Source organism: Columba livia, chromosome Z, assembly GCF_036013475.1.
Source record: "Columba livia isolate bColLiv1 breed racing homer chromosome Z, bColLiv1.pat.W.v2, whole genome shotgun sequence".
Taxonomy (NCBI): Eukaryota; Metazoa; Chordata; class Aves; order Columbiformes; family Columbidae; genus Columba; species Columba livia.
The window spans coordinates 64514409-64542036 of NC_088642.1; the positions used below are offsets into that span (position 1 = coordinate 64514409).

The 27628-nt window shown below is 40.5% G+C and overlaps 1 protein-coding gene across 10 annotated transcripts in view; it reads right to left on the bottom strand.

The window, feature by feature from the left end:
• The window catches only part of BNC2 (basonuclin zinc finger protein 2), a 355747-nt gene that overhangs the window by 8409 nt on the left and 319710 nt on the right, over positions 1 to 27628 (bottom strand). For 7 of the 10 annotated variants that reach the window (XM_021288801.2, XM_021288805.2, XM_021288802.2 and 4 more), the window contains one exon: positions 13067 to 23894. The exons of 1 other annotated variant lie outside the window; for it this stretch is intronic. In XM_021288801.2, the coding sequence (XP_021144476.2) occupies positions 23234 to 23894 (661 nt within the window). In that variant the 3' untranslated portion in view covers positions 13067 to 23233. Of the gene's footprint in view, positions 1 to 13066; positions 23895 to 26148; positions 26180 to 27628 lie in introns of those variants that run through there. 2 more of the 10 variants (XM_065046179.1, XM_065046181.1) reach the window with 2 other exon arrangements.

Genomic DNA, 27628 nt, shown 5'->3' on the forward strand with positions numbered 1-27628 from the left:
CTTTTCAGTCATGCCACAGAGCTTTATGTTTTCTCCTGGATAAGCTGTGTTAAATTAAAATTAAACATCACCAAGCTTTGTGCTCAGCCTCCCTCTGTGAATGCTCTGCTGTGGGTGTGCAGGGGGTTAATATCACAAATGTTCCACAAGAGGTTAGTGGGATTCAGTTTCAGCTAACATTTATTTTGCCAGCTCCTGTTCACTTTCATCTCTGCTTATGAACACTATTATCTTGTTTGTAATAATATATATAGATCACTGCAGCTGCGCTCTGTGAAATTCATCCATTTTTTGAACTTTGCAAAAAAAAATTCTGCAAGTCTTTTATCACATTACTGAGCCCTGTGAATTCACCCAGCTTCACAGCCTGGTCTCCCATGCAAACTGTAATCAGGCATGGGTTTGCAAACTTTTCACTGAAAATGGACTCTCATGTTTCTAATGTAATCTCACACCCAGTGTGGTTTTGTCATTTCACTCAAGACTAATTGTGAGCTGCTGTTTTTTAAAAGGGACTAAGTTACTTCAGCTCCTGTGCTTTTTGTCTGTTTCTATTGTTGATTACCTGTTACAGGCATTATCTTTGGCACATGTATGACATGTTCCTCAGGTCAGCATAGTGTGCCTGAACTCTTCTGTCACTTGCTTAGTAGATTGCCAGTAATAATATTAATATCTCACTCTTATATAGCACTTTTCTTATCTTTCAAACATCAGCTTCCTGTCCTGGAATTAGTGGTGCTAATTATTGACGGACACTGGAAGGGCTGTTAGCATATTTGACATTTTCTTTCATGAACTTACAGGAGTGCGCTAAGTGGCATGATATTCCATAGACATGACGTAACCACAGTAATATTTGTACTTCAAAGTCCAGTCACCCTAAAGAAGGAAATCGGTCTTTTTAAATAGCCTGCACAGTATAGATGCCTTGAAAAGCAGATTGAAGACTGTAAAGAGGCAGAACTAGGTTTGAATTTACACTAAAATTTCCAGCAGAAAATCCTTGTCACGATCTGACCCTATGGCTTTATTCTAGAAAGGCACACAAAGCAAACTCCTGGCTGCAAGTTCTTAATGTTTACCTATCTCCCTATTACTATAGTACAGATTACAATGGAGCTATTATTCCAGAAATTGAATACTGTGATACAATAATTGACTTCCTTACTAGTTTCCCAGTCTTCTTCCTCTTCAAGAATCAGAAGTCATTGAATGACTAGGTCATAGCTCTATTCTCCTTTTCTCATATTAAGACAGAAAAAGGGAGACTAACTTTCAAAGTCTACCCTAGGCTTTCAAGAAGGCAGAGCATAAAAGAAAGAATAGAAAAGGCAGCAGAAAGGAAATGAAATGGAGATTTAAGTAGTTTAGACCTTGTGCTCAGCAGTCCACAAGATCAAACTCACTCCTCTCCATGCAGCAGCTGGTATCAATGCTCTGGCATTGTTCAAACAAGTTCCAGGATTTAGTGAGCTGGGACACTGCCTTCTACCACACTTCAGAGGCCGCCTCTCTGGTTGTGACTGTAGTGTGCCTTGCAGAAGCAGCTTTGCATTACTTGGACAAAGCCAGACAGCACCTGTCCTTGAGGCTTAACCAAAGGTAGTAAAGGGCAGGAGAGAGTAATCTCTCTCAGGCCTCTGCTGCTATCGCTCTACCTTCATATTTCATTTAGAGCAAAACACGAACAAAGAAAGAGTGTTAGACATGCACACTGTAATGAAAATCCATGACTCGACCGTGCATTCATAATTATTTTATAAATAAATGGCTTCTGGAGAGCCACATCTGTCTCTTCCCACAGAGTGCATGTCTTTCATTAATGTATTACAGGCCGAATGAAGCCAGCCTGAGTGCTTTGCTTGCATCTTCCTCTTCCTCTCCATCATTGTCCATGGATAGGTTTTTGTGGTTCGGAGAGAGCTGCAAGCCACACAAGTCTCTGCAGGACTGATGGCTCGTCAATAACATTAGCCAGCATTATGGGCTGCATCGGTGTAGAACAGAATCAATATGGCCAAGTAAAAAGTCTAATCAGTTGACATGACCATCTTCAGCAGGGCTCACGTTACAAGAAATGAGTTTTTTTAAGGAATCAGCATCAGCGCTGCTTATTCACCCCACACCAGGAAGCCTTGACGAAGATTTATTGCTTCTTGTTTTGTTAGCAGTGCAGGGCAACCTAGTAAAAGTGAAATAATCATTCAAGTTAAAAGAATAATAAAGGCCGGACTCTGTGAACACTGCCCTCGTTTGCCTAAGGAGCTGAAAAGGGCTGCTATAAGGCACTCTGCAGTGTGGAAGGGAAGCCGTCTGCACTAGGAAATAAGAATAGTTTAGGGAACTGAATACAGGGATTCATGCCCTTTGTCTGACCATGTTGTATTCTGTTTTCTCACCCTCTCTTTTTTCACTGAAGAGGGAGATTCAGCTCTCACTTCTGCTTGTGCAAATTGAAGTCACTTGGCTGAAAATGGGATTGTTCCAGTGAAAAGCAGTGAAAGCAGACTTCGGCAGTCATGCCTATGGCAATGTACACGTCTTAAAACAAGTTTTTCACTGATGCATAGCTTTATCTATGTGGTAATTACAGAGCTATTTTACAGTCATCTCCCTTTCTCTTTCTCCTCACCCCTCTGCATGCAGATTCACCCACAACACAAGAGCAACAGGAGTGCAGCTATCAGATATTTCACTTTTATGAACTCTGCTGATCATCTGTTCTCATTTGTCCAGTCATCTGAGGGAAACCCTGTTCAATCATGTGAGGGTAAAGCATTAGTGAAATCATTAGTGCAGCATGGGCAGGCTAATAAGCCCATGCCTCAGCCATTTTTTTGCAAGCAACATACCACCTACATCAGAGATACTTCAGCAGTGTCATTTCCTAAACAGGTAAAAGAACGTAATTGTATCTTGGAGGCAAGCAGCTTGTTTGTGAATGGGAAAATGGACATGTTAACTACTCCCATCCCACTTTGTTAGAATGAAATAGCTGCAAAATGCTCATTTAAAAATAAATAAATTCAAAAATCTTCAAACATGTTAAGTGCTTATTCAAATTAACAACAGAATCAGAAGAAATTAAAGGGCCCGATCCCACAGGGGCCTTTGCAGACCAGACACAAGGAGAGGAACTGAAAGTTTGAACAGGAAAGACTTGATACTCGCAGACCAGCCTGTGGTATTTATACACAGAAGTGTGACAAACCTGGTGATCTCCTCCTTGGCAGTACTAGACCTTCACTCTTTGCACAGGATTACCAAGTCACTCAATACAGTCATGGTCACTGGGCAGTCACCTTGCCAAATTTAACCTCCTTTTCTCCCTCTTAGGCACTTACAAAGACACATATCATGGGGGAGTAATTTTTCTGGGTTAGAGTAGTAACTATGGGCTTCAGTAAAAATGTAGGCCTACAGAAATGTGCAGAGACAAGTTCTTCATCCCTACGAGGCAGTGTCAAGTGAACATCAATCCTGAACTTATTCTTCGGTGGCAGAGTTCACCTCCACGTTTAGAGTAATGTTGGCTGTTGAAAATGAGGACCAGCAAAAATACTAGTGTGGGGGAAAATATAGTCCAGCATCTGTGTGGTTTGCCATTGTCTTCTTCATTGCTGCATGAAGAAAAGCAAGGCTTTTTTAACCAATCTAGATTCTGAACACAAGGCTGTTTTTTGTTTTCTGGGTTTTTTGTGTGTGTGTGGTGGTGGTGTTGTTTAAATGGGAATCCTGCTACAGAATTTTAATTGTGTAACATTAATTTAAATGGTTTATTAAAGTTTAAAAAAGAGTCAATTTCTATTAAGTCTCTGCAATTTATAGTGATTCAAGGGAATATTCTACACTCAAAGCCCAAGAATCTTGGTATATAACATCCTCATTTTTGTTAACAGAAACTTTACCCCTTTGAATTCACAAGGACTGAAAAGTTTCACCAGGCACACAGGCTCTGTATAAATAAGCAGCACACAGCAAACATATTCTTTTAAAAGGATTATCACTTTGACAGCTATTCAGTTGGGGTGGCTTTTTCTGTCCCCTGGAATTCCCAGCTTGCCCTCTTAACTACACAGAAGGTAAATCTGTATAATACTTCACAGCTGCCTTTATTGGGACCTGACACTGAGCCTACTGGATGTGCTTTCCTGTTACAAAGCACCTCGTCAAGTTTCCTGCTCTGGATGCAGTGAACGCAGCTGATGAGCTGTCTTATTAAAAGTTATGAGGAAAGGATGTTCACTCCATTACTTTCTGAACTACTGGATATGCACAGTGAAGCTGCCGAGCCAGGCAGTCCCTCAGAGCTCCCTCCCTCACAGACAGGCTGCATGCTAACATTTAATAACGCATTACTCCCATGGTGGTCACCATCCATTTTTTTTTTTTTTTTTAATTTTTTTTTTTTATTTTCTATTTTTCTGATGATGTCTTTTGCTTAATCAGCATCACCACAGCATTTCCTCATCACTGCAGACTGAACTCGAGCCTTGCTGTCCCACTGGCACTGAGCAGGCCAGCAAAGTTGCCGAGAGTTTTCAGCTTGGGTTCTGCCACCCCTCTGCCCATAGTGATGGGAGCAGGGCCAGGTGCAAGACCTCGCTGCACTCTGCCTGATTCAAAAGGAAAGGGCAAGGCAGCCCCACGCTCTCTGGGGAGCCCACCAAGTCCTGAGAGCCAGAGAGAGGCTTAAGCTGGAGGGGCTGAGCACAGGAGGGCTGGCGTGGCACAGATGTTTGGGGACACCAGAGGCAGGTATACTGCAAGGGGAGCCGAGCTGTTGGACTCCTGCATCCGTCCTGGCCCACGCTCCCTGCCCAGGTTCCTGCTGAGCGTGAGCTCAGAGAAACGTGAACCGAGGCAGATCTGCAATCAAGAGAGCTAAAGGAGAGACGTTTGGGCCAGAGGCAGGGCCAAGGGAGGGCTAAGCTGCTATATGAGAGCTGGGTTGAAAAAAGCAACCTTCTTTTTAAAGAAGAGGATACAACAGTTGCTGCAGTCATGGTCCAGTGGGGCCAGCCTCAGCAATGCCACGTATGGAGTGTGTACCCATTACCCTCCTATCAGCAAAAGAAAAAGCTATTTTCTCAAGTAGTTCAGGTAAAACCTGCAAATAAATTTCCTTTTCTTCACTACCTCACTGAAGCAAAAGGCATTTTGCAAGCAGCCTGCTTTGGAAAACTGCTGGCACTTGGACTGGAAGAACACAATTAAAAGATGCAGTAAAAATTGACAAATCTTGGTATGGGGAGCTGAAAATACATTACAATCCCAATCAAACTATAAATAAAAACCATAAATTAAATAAATCTTGCACAATTATAGATTAAAATATGTTTGGCTTTAATGACTTAGCATATGGGCCTTGACTCTTGAAATGGTTGCTGCGACCACACAGCTTGCACAGGGAAGTAATAATAAACAAGGTGCCTGCTGCTGCAATGCCATATAATGATGATGAGGGAAGGGAGACCAGCATTTTGCTGTTTTTTTGGTTACTGTTTAGCCCTCCTTCATAAGCCTGGCTCTCTGTGCAAAACTCTGGCCATATAGCTTCAGTAACAGCAAGCAGTGTCAATAATGGGCTCAATAATGAGTGGAAAAGGAATGCAACCCAATAACAACAAAACCTCTGGGGGAGCATTAGCAGCAATTGCTGTGATCCAGCGTCGGGAAACTGCTGGTCTTTCCTGATGGCAGCCTGTCATCCACAGGCCGCAGCAGGATGCTAGGCTCGGCCAGCTGCAAGGTGGCAAACCCTGAAAGGGTCAGGCTTGGCGAATGGCAGTGTGCAGGCTTTTGGTGGCTCAGGTCTGCCTGGGCAGCTGTGGGGTTTAGAGGATGGTGGTGGCAGGACAGGTGGGCATCTCTCCCCATTCTGCCCCCTGATTGCACCAGCCCATGGCAGAAGCTCTGTGGGGTGAGTGACAGGTGCTTTCCTCCCCTTTGGGTGATAACCAGGGAACAAAGCATTTTCCAAAGGTCCAACTGGGCCAGGATAGCCTCAGCAGCTATCACTTCCATTTGAGAAAGGAGGGGCATGGTTGTGGATCCAAACCCCTTGACTGGCACTGATGCAGCTGGCTCCAGATGTCCACTGTACCGAACTGATGGTTCCCAGAGCTCCCAGGGCTTTCCAGATTGGCAGCTGGTTGCTACACCCTCACTGCAGCTGAGTAATTAGCTGCACTACACCACCTCTCTGAAGGGGTCTTAATGCAGAAACTAAACAAACCAAAACAACAAACCAAAACAAACAGGAAAATCACTTTTCTTGCCACAGTAAGCCAAAGCACAGTTTCCTACAGGCACATAGCTCTGTGAGAGGTAGCTCAAAGCCTGTTTTCCCCCAAATGTGGGTCCTATGTTGTGTAGCAACATCAAGGGAAAAGGTTCCTGCAGTTGTTCTCTGCAGCCATTCCGACCATCAGTGCCTCACCTCCTTTTCCTGTCCCTTAATACTCACACCTACTGTCTTGGTGTTTCGAGCCCTTGCCTAAATTTGGGTGAAATAAATCAGTGTGTTCATATTACTGGGGAGGGGGCAGACCTACATGCTGCAGTCAGATGGCCTAACACTCATTTCCTTAGAAAACTGGACTAGAAAGGAATCAGCAGTCTACTTTTTCAGGCCTTCCTGCCCTCTGTTTCTCCTACTTACTTTGGAAGTTTTGGTAGCTTAAAATAATCTCTATGCTGCATGTATGAATTTACCTGTTATGCTTTCTTTGATCAGTTTTTTATTTTAAAGGTCTCCTGATTTAAAATATAGCATCTAAGTATGATATTTTTTTCCTTCAAAAAAGGGAAGGGAATTTTTTTTTTTCCTTCCTTTTTGGGAAGATCTGAAATTGATTATACTGGGATTGTGATTACTTAGTGGCCTGACTAAAGCTATTTCACAAGTCATCTCTGATACGTTGCTTTGAATTCAGATGAGAAGTTTTCTCATGTTTTACAGAAAAAGCCATTCCAAAAAGCAAGCGTTCAATGTGTCCAAAAAAATCCTTCTTGAAAACTTGCCTTAACATGACATATGACTGTATTTTGCAAGCTGTTTAGTCACCCATTATTTTTGTTTTATTAGACATAGTTGACTGTTTGATCTCTGTGAATTAAGTCTTTTACTGATCCACAGGCTGTGAGTCTAACTCTCATGCTTGTTGACATTGTTTTCTTATGCCCTGGCATTTGTAATCATGCAAATTCTTCCTATAGCTTATTAATTTCTAAAATGTTCTCAAAATTGATTCCCTAACATACTCTTTGTGACTTAACAACTTTCTGACCTTTCTGGATGGCTTAGCTCTGGATGGAACTTTCAATAGAGTAACACAAGGTTCACATGTATTTTTGCAATTTAACATGTTTTAGAAATGTCTACTTTGGGGTCTTAGACATTGCAGAAAAAAATAAAAAAGTCACTGAGAAGTTTTTTTCTGCATTGTGGCCAGCTTAAGGAAAACGCTGAGTTTTCAGGATATAATTTAGTGGATTTGTAGAGAAATTTGAAACATGGTACACCCCTTGACCTGAATTATTGTAAGCCAATATGCAGTGTATATACACCACAATGAAATTCTCCAGTTGCAGTTTACATTTCATTCATGTAGTATTTATCACTGGAATCTGTGGACACTGACTGCTGTAGTATGTCAAGGGTTTGACCTTTGTTGTTCCGATCTTAATTACAAAACGGGGTCTAGGATATAGATTCCAGTTTTTTACTAGCTTCCAGGCATGTCAGACTCTGCTTAGAGCCTTCCTTCAACGGGATGGGTTGAACACACCCAGGCCAAAATGGAGCTCAGTTAGTGTAAAGTTATGTGAACAGATGCCAGAGGCCATGGGAGCAGGACAGAAAATTTTATACAGCAACTGTAATGTTTTATATCTTGTAAAATAACCCAGGAACTATGAAATAATTTTTTTAAAATCCAAATTTCAAAGTTTGTATTTTATCAAGTCATGGAAGATGTTCCAGACAACCTGCATATTTGATATGTCCCATCACCTTTCCCAAATCATTGAGAAAGGTATGTTGTTATTATTCAGCTCCTGTGAGGACTTAGGACAGGACTTCTAGAAGAGTACGGTCTTTCTGTAAAAGTCCTTAGCCTTAGATATTTTAATTCTAAAATTTTATGTAATTTTGATGTGGAAAATTGGAATTGTGAGACACAAAACATGAAACTATGAGAGTGCCTTGAATTTTTATTAATAATATCACTTACTTTTGAAAGACTGAAGCCCTCTGAAATCTTGTAAGTGGCATAATAATTTCAAATCACTTTATAATACACATGCCCATAGCTCTGATAATGTCCACACTCAACTGCTTATAGATTTTTCTTCACACATTTCAATAATGTGAACCTATTCTTTACAATGTAGAGTATGCAATTCATAATTATTGTAGCACTTAAGATTTCTCTGTGAGTCCTGGAACATGGCAAAGAATTCAAAGTCTGTACAGAGGATCAAAATATATTGGACTAATTATATCAAATGCTCTAACCAAGAAAACTTAAAGTGATCTCAAAATGTGTGATTAAAAATACAAAGATAAGAAGGAGGGGCAGCTGCATCAAACCATAATCTTGATGAGAAAAAAAAAAAAGTAGTATAGCAAAAATACTTCTACTGGCCCAAAAAAGCTGGTAAGAAGCAGAAATTGCCATCTGATATGGTAAAAGAACAGATATTTCTTTAAGACATGAGAACATGAGTTGGCAAGATGAATGCATTTGCTGTGTACTGTGATACAGATGGGAATACCAAAGGGCCTTGAACTTACCCTTGTAACAGTCTGCTTACTCAGTTAAACACCACTGGGTATAGATGAAATAAGATGGAAAGGAAGTCCAACCCCTGTTTTTGCAGATAACCATATTTTAAATCTCTTTATAAACTGATTCAATTTCTATCATCTAGCTACTTCTCACTTTGGTCTCTTCTGCCGACACTGGAGGACTGATCCAGAATCTCTCTGCTCCAGCACTTAAACTTGTTTCTCCTTTCCAGCATAAAATTATATATAACTACCTGTTCTTGTTAGCCTGTATAGCTTTTTTCACTGGTGTTTATACCTCACTCCATTGCCATATTCATGCAGCACAATCATGACCCCTTTTCAGCTCTCATTTGCTTGACTATGGAAACAAAGCTCTCTTAAGCTACCACCATAAAAGTGCCTACTTCCTTCCTGCAAGCATGGGCAGCCTTTCTTTGACTTTGTCTTTCTCATTCATGGGCAAATGAACTAACTATATGCAACGCTCTGAATGAAGGCTGGATTTGGTTTGTGGAAGTAGTGCTGTCCAGACTGTCATGGAAATGACTCATCTGATAAATCCTGGAATCACGTTTGATCATGAAAGCCTCTGCACTTCATCAGAAAGTATCTTCATGTTGTTGCTTGGTCTCACTTTATTTACCCAGTGAAAGAGGATTTTGCTGTTTGTTTTAATTTTGTGAAGTCTGAGTCAGCTTGACTTCTGGCAAGTCTGACCTTGTTCCTAAGCCTTCTGACTTCTAAAACTTGCATTTTGGGGTGGACAGTTTTGCCCTTCCTTGTAAATTCCTTTTAGGCTTTTTTTTCTTATTACTAGCATCCCTTTTGACACCATCATTCCTACTGGTAAGTGAAATTCTCCATAGGTACTGTTACAGTGTTTAGGAATGAAGCTGAAAATGGGAATCTGAATTCCACATCAGTAGCACACTGCTCTGGAGATCTTGCCATGAGAAAGTGATCCCAAGCAGTGCAGAAAACTCCAAAAGGGGCATTTGGTGACTGCCCTGTGGCAAAATGCTCAGAAAGCTTCCAGCTTCTTGGCAAGCCAGAGTTTGGGACTGGCATGCATTACCAGTTAAATGGCATTGCCTCCACAGGATATTTTGCTGACCTCTGTGTTGGTTATTGTGGGAAACACTTCAACTTGCAAGAAGCTATCATAGGATCGTCTGCGTAATTCTGGGAGAAATGAGATCTAGCTGAAACACTGGAGCAGCAGAAAGGCTATGATGGGTTGGGGTGGGGTGGGGTTTTTTGTTTGTTTGGTTTTTTGTTTTTGTTTGGTTTTTTTCGCTAATGGCTGGAAGTTGCCACCTGAAAGCATGGCTGTGCTGGGCACTGGGATCCTATGGGCGCTACAGGATACATGCAGCACACAGCTACCTGGCTCTGCCATGACAGACAGGATGGTAAGCAGCAATGCTTATTTGCTCTGACTGTCATTTTGTGTTCTTCTTTACAGAGAGGTTTCAGCTAAAGGTCACGGAAGAGCCACTGTATATTTTTTCTTCAAACAAAATCAATTGAAGGACCTAGAACACAATAAGTTATGTTGCAGGGCTTCACTTGCATGTATTCCCATTGGAGACCTATCAATGTGAACTAGCACTGTTGGGAAATCTCTCCAGCTACCCCAGTTAATCAATATCTGTTCATTATACTGTCTCTGATGAATACGGGTAAGGATTGGGTAAGCATGAGTCAGGTGACTTAAAAATAACTGCACTTCACGTAAGATCAATAGAGCATGTTTAGGTTTGGGGTTTGTTCGGTTTTGGTTTTTTGTTTGTTTGTTTGTTTGAGTATTACTTCAGGCAAACTAATGTACTTTTATCCCCCTCTTTTCTTACCACCCCTTGCTCATTGTTGGTATATCAGCATCACTGTAGGAGTGGCTTTATTAAATTTGTAGCACTTAATCTACTGTCATACTGTCAACTTGCAGGGAGAGAACAAGCAGACAGCAGGTTTTCAAGTGGCCCAGTGCACTGGGACTGGCTCTCGCCCAGGCAGTTAGCTCAAAGCTGTGCCAAACGCCGTCTTTCTGGGTGCCCACTAATATCTCTGTGCTCAGTATGAAAACCCTATGCTAGAAAAAAAAATGTTTTAGGGGAATTCATGTGAATTATATATGTGTTATGACAGATGAAAAGATTATAATTATGCTTGGCTTCCCCGCAGAACTACGTTAACACATCTATGACATTTAATAACAGGGAAGGATAACCACATGCCTCAACAGAGGTTGACTTTCCCCAAAGTTGCTTAACTTCTATTTTTTCCCTTCCTCCACGTTTTTTCTGCCCATTAAAATTAAGAAGAGCTGCATGTCCTTGCAGCATTTTGGCCGAAACAAGGGAAAGTAAGAAAAAAAAATGAATAAAAGGAAGAATAAACACACACACATGCGCGTGCACACACACGCACACAAAGGAAAAAGAGATAAGGAAAACACAGAAGGTGAGAAAGAGAGAAGGAGATGGGGCAGGGAAGCAAAAGGAAGGGAAGGGGTGGCATGTAAATTAAGGACATGAAGCTAACAACAGCAGTCAGTAACAGATTAAAGGCATTCAGCTCCTTATTGGGCTGTTTATGTCAGACTGATGAAAAACAGGCCAACTGAATAAATGCCCTCTCAAGCCTTTAGTTAGTCGACCTATGGCAGACATCTTGTAGCTAGATGGCTCTCAGCACATAGACTAAATTAAATCTAGGAAGAAGCTGGATTGAAAGGTGAAGTCCTGTTTTTAGAGCTAATTGTTTCACAGAAAACTGTCTCTTGGTCATGCTGGGAGGGCTGCAAAATGATAGACCTGGTGACAACTCAGGAAAGTACTGAATCTGCCAGAGTGTGTATAACTCACCAACCGACCAATCAACCAACCAACCAACCAACCAACCAACCAACCAACCAACCAACCAACCACTTTTATCCAGACTTACAGTTTGGTGTGCTTAGCAAATGCTACTTAATTGGCCTTCACCTTCCTTTCTTTCCCCACCCCCACCCCCACATTCAGCTGGAGAGTCCAGTTGCCTCCATTTTGCTGATAAGTAAATGTGAGGCAACCAAAAAGGCTTATTGACTCTTGCCAAACACTGAGCAGGCTGTTTCCAGTCCAGCTAACCTGTTAGAGAAAGGCTCATTTGCAAGCAGATATCCATTCCCAATTGAGCTGAACAGGACTGTACATGCGCTGAACATTCAGCACATACCCACATGTTTTGAGGCGTCACAGCCCCAATGCTCAGCACCTTGCAGCACCTAACAAGCTGAGTTGTCTTTTCCTCTTCCTTTGTAGAATGAATTCCTATGAACCATACTCTAGTGCATTGAGTCAGATATGCTTGCAACATGGCCTTTTTGTGCCCATGAGCGCAGTGCCATGCACAAAAATATCCTATTAAGAGACAACTCTTCATCTGTTTGTTTTCTTCAGTGATAAGAAGCGCAGCATGTAGAAAATGCCTAGCACCAGAAGAGCTCAGGCTGAACCAAAGGCACTTACCCCAGAAGAATCTTGCTCATATTGTGCCAGCTGCTACAGCTCTCGGTTAGAAGAAACAAAATTTCTTAATGAAATAAAGCATTCTGCCCTGCAAATGGGACTTAAAAACATTCCCCCACACCACTCCCTGTTCTTGTCAGTATGGAGCACAAAGCCAATCACAAGAATTCAAAGGTGAATCCTCTGGTGATAAATGCTTATGGCCCGACCCTAGATTGTCAGGCAAAGGTCAGCGCAGAGACACATTTGGCCAATGTCCTCACCGTTTCAAAGCATGAGCAAGTTCTTACCCAAACACCGAGATTAATGAGCGGTGTGCCTTTGCTTTGAAAAACCTGTGCTAGGACACTAAGTTAGAGTTTGGCAAGGCCTTTTACTTGAATTTCTTAATCTGTCAGACATGGCTAAGTGTGAGCAATGTCCATCTTAAGAGGTTTTTGCAGACACTTAAGTGACTAAATGACTAACTAAGTGAGACTGTAGAACTTTGGATGCCAAACTGGTGATGACATTTCTGAGGAAATGTGTACAAGCCAGGGAAAAAAAAAAATGTACCACCCCCTGAAACTTTTACTTATTCCATCTCTGGCAAATATTCAAATCTCTTAAATACAGTATGCGGCTCTCAAACTACCAGAGGCCTTGTGCAAGCTTTGCAGGTGAGCATCTTTCCATGACCATACACCCTTCCATGGAAAGGTTTATTGTTTGAATCAGTAAAAAATTAAGAAGTGAAAGACAAAGAGACAGAAAGGTCAGTGACTGATAAATCTTTAATATAAAAATTGTACAAGAATTTTGATACAAATTACAAGAGGTATTTGGACAAAGTATGAGTAAAACTCCATTTATATCCCCAAATCCTTATGCATTTTATGCAAAAGACATACTGTAGGACAGTTACAGTACAGAAAATACAAGAAAAAAAATGTCAAATTAAAAACAGGACTTTTAATTCCCTCAGACTACTAATGGAGAAAACTTGTTTAGAGTACATACAGTATTTATGAATCTACCAATGTCACGATTATTAGATCAAGATGATGCAGCTTTTCATATCCCCTTGTACAGCTATATTCCATAGTGCATGCTTTGGTTCTGCAGGCAGGACAGCACAGCATTGGCGTTTTGCTCACATTGAGAACAGTGAATTTTAAAAGCCTCATCTATCCCAAACGGAGAAGGACCTTTGTAAAAACGCCCGTCAGGCCCCAACTCCACACTCTCCCGTGCCTGGGGGAGCGTACCCCAGGAACACATCTTCACCAGCAGCCAGCGCTGTACCCTGCGCAGCATCCCGCGCTGCAGCCGCGCGTCCCGAGCGGCACCAAGGGGCTGCAGCTGGGCCCTGAGAGCCCTCCCACACACGCCCAGACAGAGGTTTTTTGCCTCTGTGACCAAACCCACTGCCAGGCCCATACAAAGCTGAATACATTGAGGTTCAAATCCGGTTTATCTCAGCTGACATCTCTGTGTGAACTCCCAGTCAGGTTCCCATCTTTCCAGTTTGGCAGAACTGAAACAGGGCAGATGGACACATAGGAAATTGCCATGTTGCTCAGCTCGTGGGACCTTCTCAGTCAAAGCTGTTAAAACAACTGTGCTCGTGAGCAAGAGCCTTCAGTAAAACACGGAAACTCCATATTCTTGGCCACAGGTGTAGGAACTCTACAATGACTTATTCGTAGGTATCAACAGGTTGCAGTGACCTGCTTGTTGTGTGTATAAGTGTGTGGAGCGTCTGCCAGGGTATATTTGGAATGTGTTCAGGGTTCAGATCAGCTTATTTGCACACCTGTTGCACATACATTACTCTGGAACACTGACTGCCTTTTTATAGGCTGGAGGAGAAGCAGGAGGTATGAACTGAGAACACAAGTGCTGCCCGTTAAAAAACAGCCACATTATGGGAAAGGAGCCCCACATGACATGGGAACCAAAGCTTGCACAAGAAAAAGCAGCATGCTGAATTTCATATTTATAAATAGCTAAATGAGACACACACACAACAGTGGCCATTTTATTCATCTTGTCACTTTACAAACGGTGACCCTTTTCACAGATGGAATGCATAAAATTTTCCAAAATGGACAACATCAGGAGGATGTGTTACTTTTCTGAGATAATTCTAACGAGAGGCTCTCTTGGAATGAGAGAAGGAGTGGGGACAGGTGAAAAGATGGGAAAATTAAGACAATGGCTGAAGATTGTACAAGGGTTTGTTAAAAAAAAAAAAAATCCAAATGTAAAAGTATGGTTGAAAAACAATGAAGAAATCAGCCTTAATTTGTGCAGCGTAAGTGACCCTATTTACTCTCCAGGTCATTGGGTAGACCAAGAACATCCCTAGAATCACAATTGTTCAGTATTGTACCGTTACACAGCAGTGATGGGGGGATGCATTCTGCCCCATCAACACAGGATTTCAGGAGGTTGCCGAGGGATGGGGAGGCGGAACGTGTGTCAAATTCTTGAGCTGGACACGGTGATTGCGTAAAGCTCCCTCGCTTGGGCACAGACAGGAGTGCCACTGGTCCCGCAGAGCCGCTGTTCACAGCCTCTTGCATTTCGTAACAGAAGTGGACAGGTTGTGATTAACTATTGATGAGTTTGCCATCCTAACTGCGCATTATCCTCTGATCATTCTCAACCTTTTGTTTGACAACGGATGCCTTATAAAATCTTTATGCATCACTTAGCTAGTCTTGCTCTCTCTTTCTTCTCTAGAAATATAATTGCCCTGGATGCTTTTCTCCATTTTCCTAAAATATTTTTCTCCAAAGGTTTGAAGGAAGCAGCATAGGAAATCTGTAGAACATCTGAATAAACCTCTCTACACATTAGACATTTGCTCTCTCGTGGTTCTTTTAAGCACATAAGAGGAAACATATATAAAGGTAAGTGTGATGCAAAATGATATAATTTTGCCCATTTGTAACCTTAATTTTAAGGCTCTTTGTTCTAGTACTGTGTCTGTTTCTCTGTCTGCTTGTCTCATACACACACACACACACACACACACACAAATGGTTTATTTGATCAGAAAGTCCTCAGTTTCCACAGCCTCAGAAACAGTACAGAAAGAAAGGCTGTTTGGCCTGCCCTAGCTCATTGTCACAGGCCAGCTAATCTGACTGTTCCCACATCCACCACTGCCATGTGCACATGGAGTTGGCAGGGGAGCAGAATCTGGGCTCAGCCAGTAAAGGTCACAGCAAATTCTCTGCTGTTTCACTCTTACAGCCTCTGGTGCGCTTGGAAGGAAAAGAAGGGAAAAGATTAATGACCTTTGACTGGTAAAAGGCCTCAGCACATTTATAGTGGGTACCATCACCTGTGTTGCAGCAAACATAGTGCTGGAGACAGCATTAGTATCTGGAACCAGCAAAGAGGAGCTGCAGCCCACTAGTGACAAGAATTGATCCAAGGATATGAAAAACAATGAAGCCCAGAATGGCTGTGTTTGGGTGTCCCAGTCTTGGGCTTTAGCTGAAACCTGTCTTTGTCTTCTTTGATGCTGCACTGGCCACCTGCACTGTTCAACCCGCAGTGCCCAGCACTCACAGGCACGCACAGGAGCTGGTGCTATGATCACGGCATGGGAACGCTGCTGACCCGGCAAGGAAAGCACGCTTCAGCCGCTCCTCTGCCTGCTAGAATTTTCAACTGCTATTCCACAGCCAGTCAGCATACAATGAAAAGGAAGGAGAGTGGTGCACCAGCCTTCATGCACTTAGAATTTCTTAAAACATAGAACATGCTCCCAAACTACTTTGCTGTCAAACTCTCTCTTTCCTGATGGCCCTGTCTGAGAAGCACTTCTGGAGCCTGTACTTTTGGCAGTGTTCTTGTAAATGAAGGTATAAATTAGAAAAAAAAATCCTTCTTGTATGAGGGTGGCAGATCGTGTCTCAGATACATTACCCTAACACTCTACAGGGGTTCACACTGACCTCAGCAGGACATGTTCCTGTCACGGCAGAAAGGGTTTCTGGAATTCACATTCACCATAGGAACCCGAGAGGATGGCATTGTTCTGAAATTTGCCAAGGGATGGGCTGAACCAGAAAATGAGAAGACTGCCATCTTGTTTGCGATGAAACTTAAACTGCAAGACCTGTAGCAAATTCACACGACTATTTGTAGCAGGCACAGTATGGTTTATGCCAATACAAAGCAATTAGTTGCTACATAAGCAGACAGAAGTGCCGTCACAGACAGTATTTCTCAGCTGACCTTTTGTTAAGAAGCCATCTTGTTACTGTCTGCCTGATAGCTCGATAGAGCAGCCAGTGGCAGCCTTGGGCTTCCCAAAGACAAATCGAAGTGCTCCAGATGGGACTTCCCTTCACTCACAGCGTATGTGTGTGTGCAGGCATGTGTGTGTGTCAAGGAACCGGGAGGGAAAGCCTGGTTCTTATACTCAATTTCCCCTTCACAGGGGATAAACAGGCAATTACGCATCCTTTTATATTTGATGGCCAAGTGCTGAACTTGAAAGCACACTATTAGTTTGTGTCCCTTCAGGGCCAGTGCAATAAGTAGCCAGGAGAGCTGGGGCTAAGGAAGAGAGGGTGTTGTCTGCTGTTAGTGTGACAGTCTTGTCAGCAGCATTCACATTACTGGAAGGTAATAAAGTGACAAGTAAGTTATTAGAAAGATATGAGGTGAAATTGAACTGAAGCTTCTTTCTGCTCAGCTCAGTTTTTTTTCCTGCCTTGTAATGGGCCCCTATTTGTTACAAACCAAGCCTTGTCTTGAGATCTTATATAAAAAAAGAAATATTTATTCTTTGCAGGAAAGGTCACATGAATTTACAACATCACACTTTAAAAGAGAGGAATGGGAAAATAGTTTTATGACAACTACAGCTGCTATTTAAAAAAAATACAGTGTCATCATAATGAACAATAATACTGGCAAAAGTCAGAGGAGTTGTCAAAAACATGTCCATTGTTTAACCCTTTTGTGGTCCAGAACTGTTTTCCTTTCAGTGCCAATGCCAAACATTAACAGCAACAGTATTGGGATACACATGATCAATACCTTGATCAAAAAATAAAAGGTGTCATTCAGTATCATGACTTGATCAGAGAAAACAAGACACATAAGACTGGTTAACTCAAGATAATATTACTTACGTTAAAAAGTTGCTGCTTCACTTTGTTACAGGCCATTTTAAAGGCAGTGATAATGCTGCTCGGCAAGAAGAGACAGAAACCATTGGGACTGGAACAGACATGTACTTGGGCAAACATGTGGGTGAAAGGTTCAGTCCATCATATGATGTTGCTCTGTTCATAAAGTAAAAATGGGTATGGAAAAGAGTTCCTTTTATGTCCCTACAGGAGGGGGGAAAAAAGCCCAACTCATCATGTGGCGACAGCAGGATATGCTGATGCTTATCTAGCAAAGTAGCACTACAGTCACTGTTTTGTTGAGTTACTATAGCAGCAAAGCAGTGACATAAGAAAAAAAGAAAAAAAGGAACTGACATATACCAGCTGCCATCATGTGTCTGCCACTCACCTTTTCCCCACAGAGAACTCCTGCTGCCTCCTTGCCCTTAGTACGTACGTCTTTGCATCTCTTTTGAGATAAAAATGAGTAACTCTGTTAAAACAACCCAAAGAGAAAAGTGACAAAAACATTCTGGGGACAGAAGAAGGAGTAATAGTTCTGTTCACATAACTAGCATAAAAAATTTAGAGGAGCATGTGTATGCTCCTAGATCAAACATTTTCCCTCCCTTATTCCTTCTCCTGCCACCAGTGATGCTGTGAAAATGTCCTGCAGAATTTGAGTACATTTCTGAAAAGATGTCCTGTTTTCTGATGGCAGCTGACATCCCTAACAACCTGTGAAAAATGAGTCCAGACCAAGCACTTTGATTTTAAAATATCATATGCATTAAAGAAGAAAGTTTTGGAACTAAATCTCTGGTGTTGTAAATAGTTCCTGTCTTTGGAACACATTAGACCTTGAATCATTAGGTTTCTGAGCTTTCCAGATACCCCCACAGCTCTTTGTCTTGTTGTTTATGCACATTCCTACCCCTTGTAATTAGCTATGCTAGATCCTTAGCTGTGTTAACTGAGCAGACTAAAATTCAGGGAAAACTCATGTGGATCCCTGCAGCCCTACTTCCTATTAGCTGTGCTGGACCAGATCAAGAGGTGCTGATCTCCCCAGGCAGCTGCTTTACTGTTCAGAACCTGACTCTCTTTCCTAAACAGTGCCTTTTTTGGGGATGGAATGGGAAACACATAGGTGATGGAAAACTTAGTAAAGTACACTTTCATCTCCACAATGGAAGGGAGGGAGGGATGGAGGAATGGAGGGATGGATGGAGGGAGGGAGGGAGGAAGGAAGGAAGAAGGAAGGAAGGAAGCAAGGAAGGAAGGAAGGAAGGAAATACACTGAAGTTTACTCATGGCAAACACAGTGCACAATTCCTGCTGTGTAAAGTACCTACAGATCCCTAGGAAACATACAAATTTTATGAGCTCAGTTATGAAAAGCCTTTAAGAGAGCTTTAAGAGCAGTGTGTAAGTGCTAATAGGCTTTTTAATCTACACTTCCACATTTTGTCAAATTGAGCTGTGACGGTGATAGAGTGCTTATACTCTGTGTGCACACCTACAGAGTCACCATGGAATGAGATGCAGTTTAAAAGGCAAAGTCAAAATCTCAGCCATAACAAAATGTTGCTGGTTGAGATATAGCTGAGAAAAACTGACTAAATATTGTTAGGTGTGCAAAAATATTTATGACTTAAATTTGCTCTTCACTAACACCAGTAATGAGTCCTCACAGGAGCACCCTTATGGGAAGATCATGTTAGTGTTACCCATATTTTAACAGATTGAAACAGGTAAGAGATGTGTTCTGTCCAAGACTAAACAGTGAGAAGGGGCCACCAGTGGTATTAAAACTTAGTTCCTCGTTCACATTCTTGTGCTTTGACTGTGCTCTTTTCCTTCCAAATTGCTTCTTACAGGTTTTCAGGAGACCTAGTGATTAACCAGTATCACATGCTTTCCTGCCTGTCCCCGCCCCACCCCCCCAACCAAAGAAAAATGCTTAACAATGTCCAGACAAGTAATTTTGTTTCTAAAGGAGGTTCAGTACTAAGAGTTATTTCCTAAAAGCAGACAAAGCCTTTTTGATATTTACAGAAAAACACAACTACCTTGAATAAACAATACAGTGAAACAATGTGAAAAGAGCAACCACAATAACTACAAAAAGGAACAAACTCCATGTAACATGAAGAGTCTCTTCCTCAAAGTTGGTCTAATTCTTGTAAAATGGTTTAGAATGGCAGGTTTGGAAACAGAAGGGATAGTCTCAGGTTTATGATGGCATAAGCAACTGTGCAGCACTTAGCCTGTCATCACACCATACAGCCATGCCCTTTGCTGGACACATGAGATGTTCAATCGTTATGCTTATTGCAGTCTGGGTCACTGCTGATATCACCCAGAAATGTTACTCCCTGTCAGTAAACCCGAACTTCTACCACACAGCCTTTTTAAGGATTTTTTCAGATAACTTCAGATGATACAAACGCCACCACAGGAACAATTGTAATAAATCCAGACTCTCATAGAGATGCATAGTAAATGGGAAGTAGGGAAATGCCATTCAGTTCAGTGTAAGTGCCCTTCTAAAACAAAGACTGTTCTGATATCAGTATCGCTAGCACTGAAGAAAACACTTGATTCACCTAGAAATAACAGTGAGTAATATTCTGTCCACAAGATGAAGATGATATCTCCTACATGGTTTAAGCAAAATCTAAATTAAGTTTAGGATGTCATAAAACTAGGATTGCAGAGCTTCTAGCAGTTTATGGAGGTTTTTCCCAGTTCTTTATATTTTAGAATGTTTTGTTTCATTTTGTGTAATAAACAGATTTTTTTTCCTATGCAATCTGCTGAATTTATCTGCTGATGATGTTTAAATTTCAAAAATGTTTACCAAAACCATTTGACCTCTAACAGAAACAGAATGAAATGAGAATACAGAACAGTAATCAATTCAGTGAGGAATTATTTATGTAACTCCAATGTGTTTTTCATTAAAAATGATATTTATTTATAACATACATACTACAAAACAGTGGGGTTTCCTTTCTGTAGATATTCAATTTTTGTCATTTTGTTTTTTAGACTTTCCATCTTGCTTGTTCCTAATAGCTTGGGAGGAGGGACAGGAGTGCAGTACAGATAACACTACAGAGGCCCATATGTTTTAGAAAAATGCACCTTTACTCTTGTAATTTCCCTCTCTCACAAACATACTGAGCTTGCACAACATAAAACAAAGCGAAGCAGATCTCTCCACTCAATTTAACAAGGCAAAGTAGTTGAGACTTTGAGGAAGAATAAAAAAGATGAAAGAAAACAAGTCAGTGAAACTGCTTAGCTTTTGCTATAAAGTTCCTTTTTGTTAAACCAGAAGGTAAATTTTCTCTACAGTTTCGGTGGGATCCACAAATGTTTTCGGGGCTTCATCAGTGTACAGAATTGAAAAATGATCAGAGGCATGTAACTCAGAGGAATGTAGTGAGAATTCATTTAGAAGTATTTTCTGTTTATTTTCTACAACTGGAAATACTGACTTATTAGATATTGATTCTTAATTTTGGAAACAAGAATACTGAAATGCACAGAGTACTAAAAAAGTGGAAATCCACATTAAGGGTTTCCTCTAGAAAATGTAACAGAACTTAAGTACTCAAGTGGACATAAAGGTAAGAATAATCAAAATGCACGGCAAGTCAAAACAACAAGAAGCTGAAACAATGGAGCATTTCTGACGCTAGGCTAAGAAGAATAATGTTCTGGGTCAGTAAATACAGAAAAGGAACACATTCTCACTGAAGGAATATTTTATTGTATGCTGAAATATCCCTTGGGCTTTCATTTGTTTGTTTGTTTTTGCTTTTGTTATTGTTTTTGTAAATAAAATAATCCATAACACACACCCTAATGGTTTTGGCTGTAGACTGAACTTAAGTATAATAAATACCATCACTCAGTCAGCATGTTGTGGTAACTCAAGCTGCCAGTGTGGTTTACCAGCTCAAACAACATGTGTAAACACTGGGAAAAAAAAAAAAAAAGAAAAAGAAAAAGAAAAAGAAAAAAGAAAGATTCAGAGGACAGCTTCTCTTTCCCTCTGCCTTTCTCAACTGCTTGCTCCTTCTCCCTCTTCTGTTCCTGCTCACTCTCTTGCTCACTATCTTTCTTGGACTTTCACTATTTTCTGAAAATTCATGTGGGTGAAAAAACATTAACACAACTAGAGATCCTTTTTTTCTGGCCTCCAATTTTATCCAAAGGGAAAGTTACCCAATAAAAAGTCCAGAATATGTTTTCAGAGCTTCTAAGTGCTTCTGCCATTAATTTCTTTTGATTTCTTCTATAAAACATGCCTTAATCATACTAGAGCGCTTTCCATTGCAAAAAAGACAACTTTACAGAACAACATAGTTAACATTATTTCCCTGTTGCTTTTTTTTTTTTTAAAACACCACAAAAAATCCAGGCCATAGTAAGAAGCACACAAAATTATATTCATCATTGTTCTGTGACAAGTAGTATCAGCATTTATATCCCCAAATATTATGCATGTTTGACCAAAAAAAAAGTTTCCACTGATTCACATGACACAATTCTGGTGTTTGTTTGTTTTTTTTTTCTTTTTTTTCTTTTATGCAATGTAGTATATAAGGAGTAAGGATAAACTATTGTTTCTAGTAATAATTGGCACTTGAAAGAAGCACCAAGAATCCTGTGTTTTATTTTACCCCTTTTTCCTCCCCTGTATTTTTTTCTGTAGTCCAAAAACTACAACTGTGGTTATGGTGAATAACATGTTTTTTTCAAAATGTGTGCAAAGTTGGCACTTTTGTATTAACACTAAACACTAATACTCTTTGTTTGGCATTCATGCCCTCATACTGACCAAACCACTTTTATCTAAGTGTATTTTTATAAAGACACTTACTGAAAATATGGCAATAGTTTAAGAAAAAAAAAAGCATGGATATTATTACACATCCCCTTGTAGTGTACGAAAAAGTGCATGACTGGATTTATGTAATAGTACAAGACAAAAAAACTGTATCAGATCAGGTACTGTAAAGCATGCCAGCACCTCTGTGTTACTTATATCTAGCAGGTAGTTAAAACAAGACTGTGGTTCTTTTAAAAATGTGCATTAAAGCTAACATAAATGAGTAGAACTAGCCAGCAAACTATTTTTCCTGCTTATCTAACAGCTGAATGTAACTGTAAAAATTAAGCAAAAAAATAAGAGTTAAACGACCATCAATACAATTGTTTTACATCATAGGCCTGTCAAGGCTCAATATATATATACAAGTGTAACAGCCATGCGTAGTAGAACGTTATCCCCAATGCTTAGAAGACACAAAGACAACTAAGTAGATTGTTTTTTTTATCTTTTTGTTTGTTTGCAATTTTTTTTTGTTTTTTGTTTTTTTTTTTTTTCAGGCAAAAGTCATGGGCAGAACAAATTGTCTCTTTGGAGATGACCAAGAACATTCTAACAGAACTAGGGACAACTGCAAGTTTTCTGTGGGTTTGGCTTTATTTTTTTTTGTTTTTGTTTGCTTTATTCATGAAGGGTTTCTCCCCCCAAATTAAAGATCCCACCTTTTTGTTTCTATGCAAAAAAAGAGGAAAAAAACCAAAAAACAAACAAAACCAACAACCAACAAAGGGGAAAAAGCACCTGGTGTTTCTTTCTTTTGTTAAAAAAGAAAAGCTTATATATATACGTATATTTTTATGTATATATATATATATATAAAGGGAGACTGTATATGGCAGTTCAGATGTGGTGGGCCCTCTCTGAGAGCTGGCATTATGCTGTGTCCATCTTTGAACTAATCTACTGAAGTGAAGGGAATGTTTTTATGCAGATTGGGGTTCTGACTGTGCCGGTTTCGGCTACGGACAGAGGAGAACATCATGTTGCACCCAGGGACTTTGCATTTGTGCATCTCTCGCAAGTGCACTGTTTTATAGTGCACCCTGAGGGTTCCCTTGTTGCTGTACATTTTGTGGCAAATGTTACACATTATCCCACCGTTGCTCACGGAAACACTGTTGAACATGAGGGATCCTGGGACATCGGTGCCTATACCTACAGCTAAGGCAGGGGCATCTGCTTTGTGGGCAGATTCCCCGCTGTCACTTGCCCCATCGACGTCGTCCAGGAGAATGCCCTCATCACTGCCTGCATCAGATTCTCTTGAGGAATGGATACTGCTGCTGGACTGGATGCTGGAAGTGGTGCTCAAGTCTAGGACCATATAGTCTTCCGACATGCCCCTGCCGTACCCATTCATATGGGAATCCTCAGTACCAGCAGGCGAGGAGGTGTCTTCCCTTATGTCGAGCCCCATCTGATGCTGAGCGCCATATATCTTCACCAAAAATTCATCACGGAGGTCCTTACTAAGAGAAGGCTGTGAGGTGTCCAGGCCCATGTCATCCAGTTCTTTGGTCAACAGTTTACGGTGCAGGTTTATGTTAGCACTGTGTCTGGGAAAGGAAAAGGGAAGGGAGAAAGGAAAAATGTACAGTATTTTTGATTAAACATACAGTCATCAAGAACCAAATCCAAATTCTGATTTATCATAGAAATATCCCCAATCTATATATTTTGGAAAATTCAGTCTTGCTATAATTGAACAAATTCCAACATAAAACCAAACCAAAACAAGCAAATGAAGCCCTCCCCACACAGTTTTTCTTTTCAGCTACTGCTCCTCAACATTAATCCCCAGCAGCAGCTATGGCCCTTTTATTTGATATTTACAAAATAATAAATTGCACTAACAGAAAATACAAAATGCTCTTCCTGGTTCCTGAATCTCTGCTGGCCTTCCTAAAAGCCTTGCTTCAAGAGAAGATATTATTAATATATGGAATATCTGTGTATGTTTGTATCTATGTCTAGCTCTAGATCCCTATCCTTATATATTTATACATACATACATATAAATATTATATATATATATGTTACTGTGTAAGTGAAATACAGGAAGAGAAGAAAATAAAAGTAACAATGATACATAGTCAGAGGTCCTGATTCTGGTAATTTAATTCTGGTATAAAAGGTTTCAGAATTGGGCCGAACCAAGATGGAGAAGACTTGAAGGGTTTAGGAGAACAAGTCTCTGAACTCTACATGTAAGTTTCTGAAAATCTTAGCTAAAGTCACTGTTTCTGTCCTACTGCTGCTCCTCCCTTGACTCTTTCCAGTACTGTGTCTGATGGAGCACTGACCGACCCAAGTAATGCAATTTCCAGAAAACCCCTCCTTATGGCAGTCCAAATTTTGCCCCAAAGCAATCAGAACACTTAAGCATGCGCTTTGGTTTAGGTACGTGTTGAATTCACTGTGGGTGCTCAAGAGACACTGCAAAGCTGTCACTGACATCAGTGGTCTTTGGACCAGATCCCAAGAGCCACAAATTAAAATATTCTCAAGTGTTTTACAGGATCTGGGCCTTTGTTCTCAAGAACTACTCTGCATTTGCAAACAATGTAAACATTTGGGTTAGTAACTGTAAAACAGCCTGGAATTTTAAATACTGCATTCTGCTCTCCACTTTTGACATTGACTTTATTCATCCATTGCAGTAGAACCTCACTGATTTGCAGTATTGTCAGGAAACCCTCTTTGAAAGACTGCATTTTCTGAATTAACAATGCAACCAACAAACATGACAGACATCAAAGACCTCTGACCACAGAACATGCTCATTTTGTCAAAGTGCTTAATAATTAGAAATCAGTATAAAGTTTTCAGTTTTAGAAAACTTTAGGGTTCGGTAGTCAAAATGTGCACCATTTCTGAGGAATAGATAAATATTTATTCTGTTTCTTTGGAGGGTGACTGGATTTTCAAGACAGTAAAAAAAGAATTAGCGAAGTTCTACTGCTTAACATTCTTTGCAAGCTAAGGACCCAAACCCGCAATTTACAACATGCAGACTCACCAGTCTGTCTGCCCATTATAAATTGCAGATCAGAGCCCAAATGTAGGAGGGAAAAGGAGGAAGGCAGGGAGGGGAGGGGGGGAAGAGAGAGAGAGAGAAAGAGAGTTTTAACATAGGAATACTTTAATTTGCAAAAAAAGCATGAGGTATAAAATTGGCATGGGAAGACAGCAATGATCAAATATTTTACAGACATTCAGGCCCTACAGTAACAAAAAAGGGAGAAGGGGAACAATAGCTATTAGCAATATTTCCTTATGGAAGCTTTCATTTTAAGAAACCCTTTGAGACATACCTCTCAACCAGCAGAAGTCCCAAACATAGCACAGCAATACAATGCAGATAAACAAGGAAAATGCAAATGTATGAAGATTACATCGATGTGGTGTTGATTTCTGTAATTTTCTATCACTTTGCGATTCATCTATCTGTTGCACATAATTTATGGAAATAAATAAACAGCAATAGCAGTGATCCGTCCTACTCACCTGCAATTGCAGGTAACTGTTCTCTGACACAAAACTGATACTGAACTGCAGTTTAATTGAATTGTGTCTGCTTGGAATGCAATTATTCCAGTAAGAGGGGGTCTAGAATGGAAAATTTCTTGCGTAATGAGAGACAGTTGAGAGGTATGGGCAAGGGCGTAACAAAGTGGAGAGTATTCCTTGTTTTTCTTCCACATGGGAAATACTCCTTTCACACAAGCAAGTATAGCACCATTGCTTTTTTGAGGCGCAGAAGTATAATTATGCATATCCCCATACTGCACTTACGAAGGCTGAGCTTACCTTGTGATAAGATCAGCTTTCTAATCTTTTGCTAAATTGAGATCACAAAAGAGAGAGAGAGAAGAGAGGAGAAAAGAGAAATAAAGGGGTGGGGAGAGAGAGAGAGAACAAATTCACATTCCAATCCAGATATATCTGGTTTAAAAAAAAAATATAAAAAAAGGAAGAAAATAATATCTGAAATCAATAAAATGCAGACTTTAAAAAAGTCTTGACTGTGAAGCTCTCTTTTTTTTTTTTATTATTATTATTATTTTTCCTCAGCTGTAATCTCACTTATACTGTTGCCCTGATGGATACTGACTCAACCACACAATATGAAAAACATAAAGCAAATTAATCAAAGCATATTCACAGCATCCCCATTATAATCCACAAATGAGTTCTGAACAGATGCATGCAGAGTGCACACACACGGATGATAAGCAGTAGTCCTGGCAGTCCCTTGCCTTGCTGGTGTCAGATGGCATACAACTCCACGTAAAGTTGCTAAGTGCAACACAGGAAACGCTTACTGTGAAGGCCTGTCCACACTGACCACTGTCATTACATGACCATAAAAGCACATTTCTGCTTATCATCATAACATTAACTGGAAACTAGTTATAAAGTGCTCATGTGTTTACTTCTTATGATTTCTGCCCCCCTCTCTCATTCCCCTGGTATGGGAATTTGCTGCAGTGTAGAAACCAGTCAGGGTAACTCTAACTCTTGTTTCCATGCATTTGCGGTTACTATTTCCTTGGTTTGCTGCTGAGAAAAACAGCAGCCAAACATGCAGTGAAAATAACTTCGGCATTCAGTGAATGAAGAGATAAGAATAGATTACCACGTTAAAGAGGGGCCCAGATGGACAGAGGCCATTCTGAGAAAGACCAGCGTGAGGATGCAAACCCTGCTGATGCTCTGATAAGGAGAGATGCCTCCCTTATTCAATTCTCACTTACAGCAGTGGCAATCAGTAATCTAGTTAAAGTATGTTCCAGCCCATAATATCTGTCAGGCAAACGATGTGCAGAAATGTGCGGACAAGTTCTGGCACTCTGCTCAGTAGTGTCCCTTTTCCGCTGTCAGCAGTACTGTTGGATTCTCCTAATATAATTACATTGACTTTTATTCAATTAAGTGCCATTCCTAGCCTTAAAAAAACCCTACTTTATCAATTGATTCAGGTGTAATGCAATAATAAAGATGAACTCATGGCAGTGCATTAGCTCTGCTGTTCATAACTTCTGAACATAGGTTCATTCATAGCAGTCGATTTCCATTATGCAACCACAGTTCAAAAGAATTGATTCTTTTACATTCATTCCCTAATCTATTTCACTTGTGTTTAATACTTTCCCTAAATATCATATGCAAAAACATTCTGGTAGTGATGAGAGGAATGAATTGTGAGGAACAGTTCAATTTTTTGGACACCGAAGTTTTGAAATCTTGTGACAAAACTAAACTCACAGAGACTAAAACCTTGTCAAAA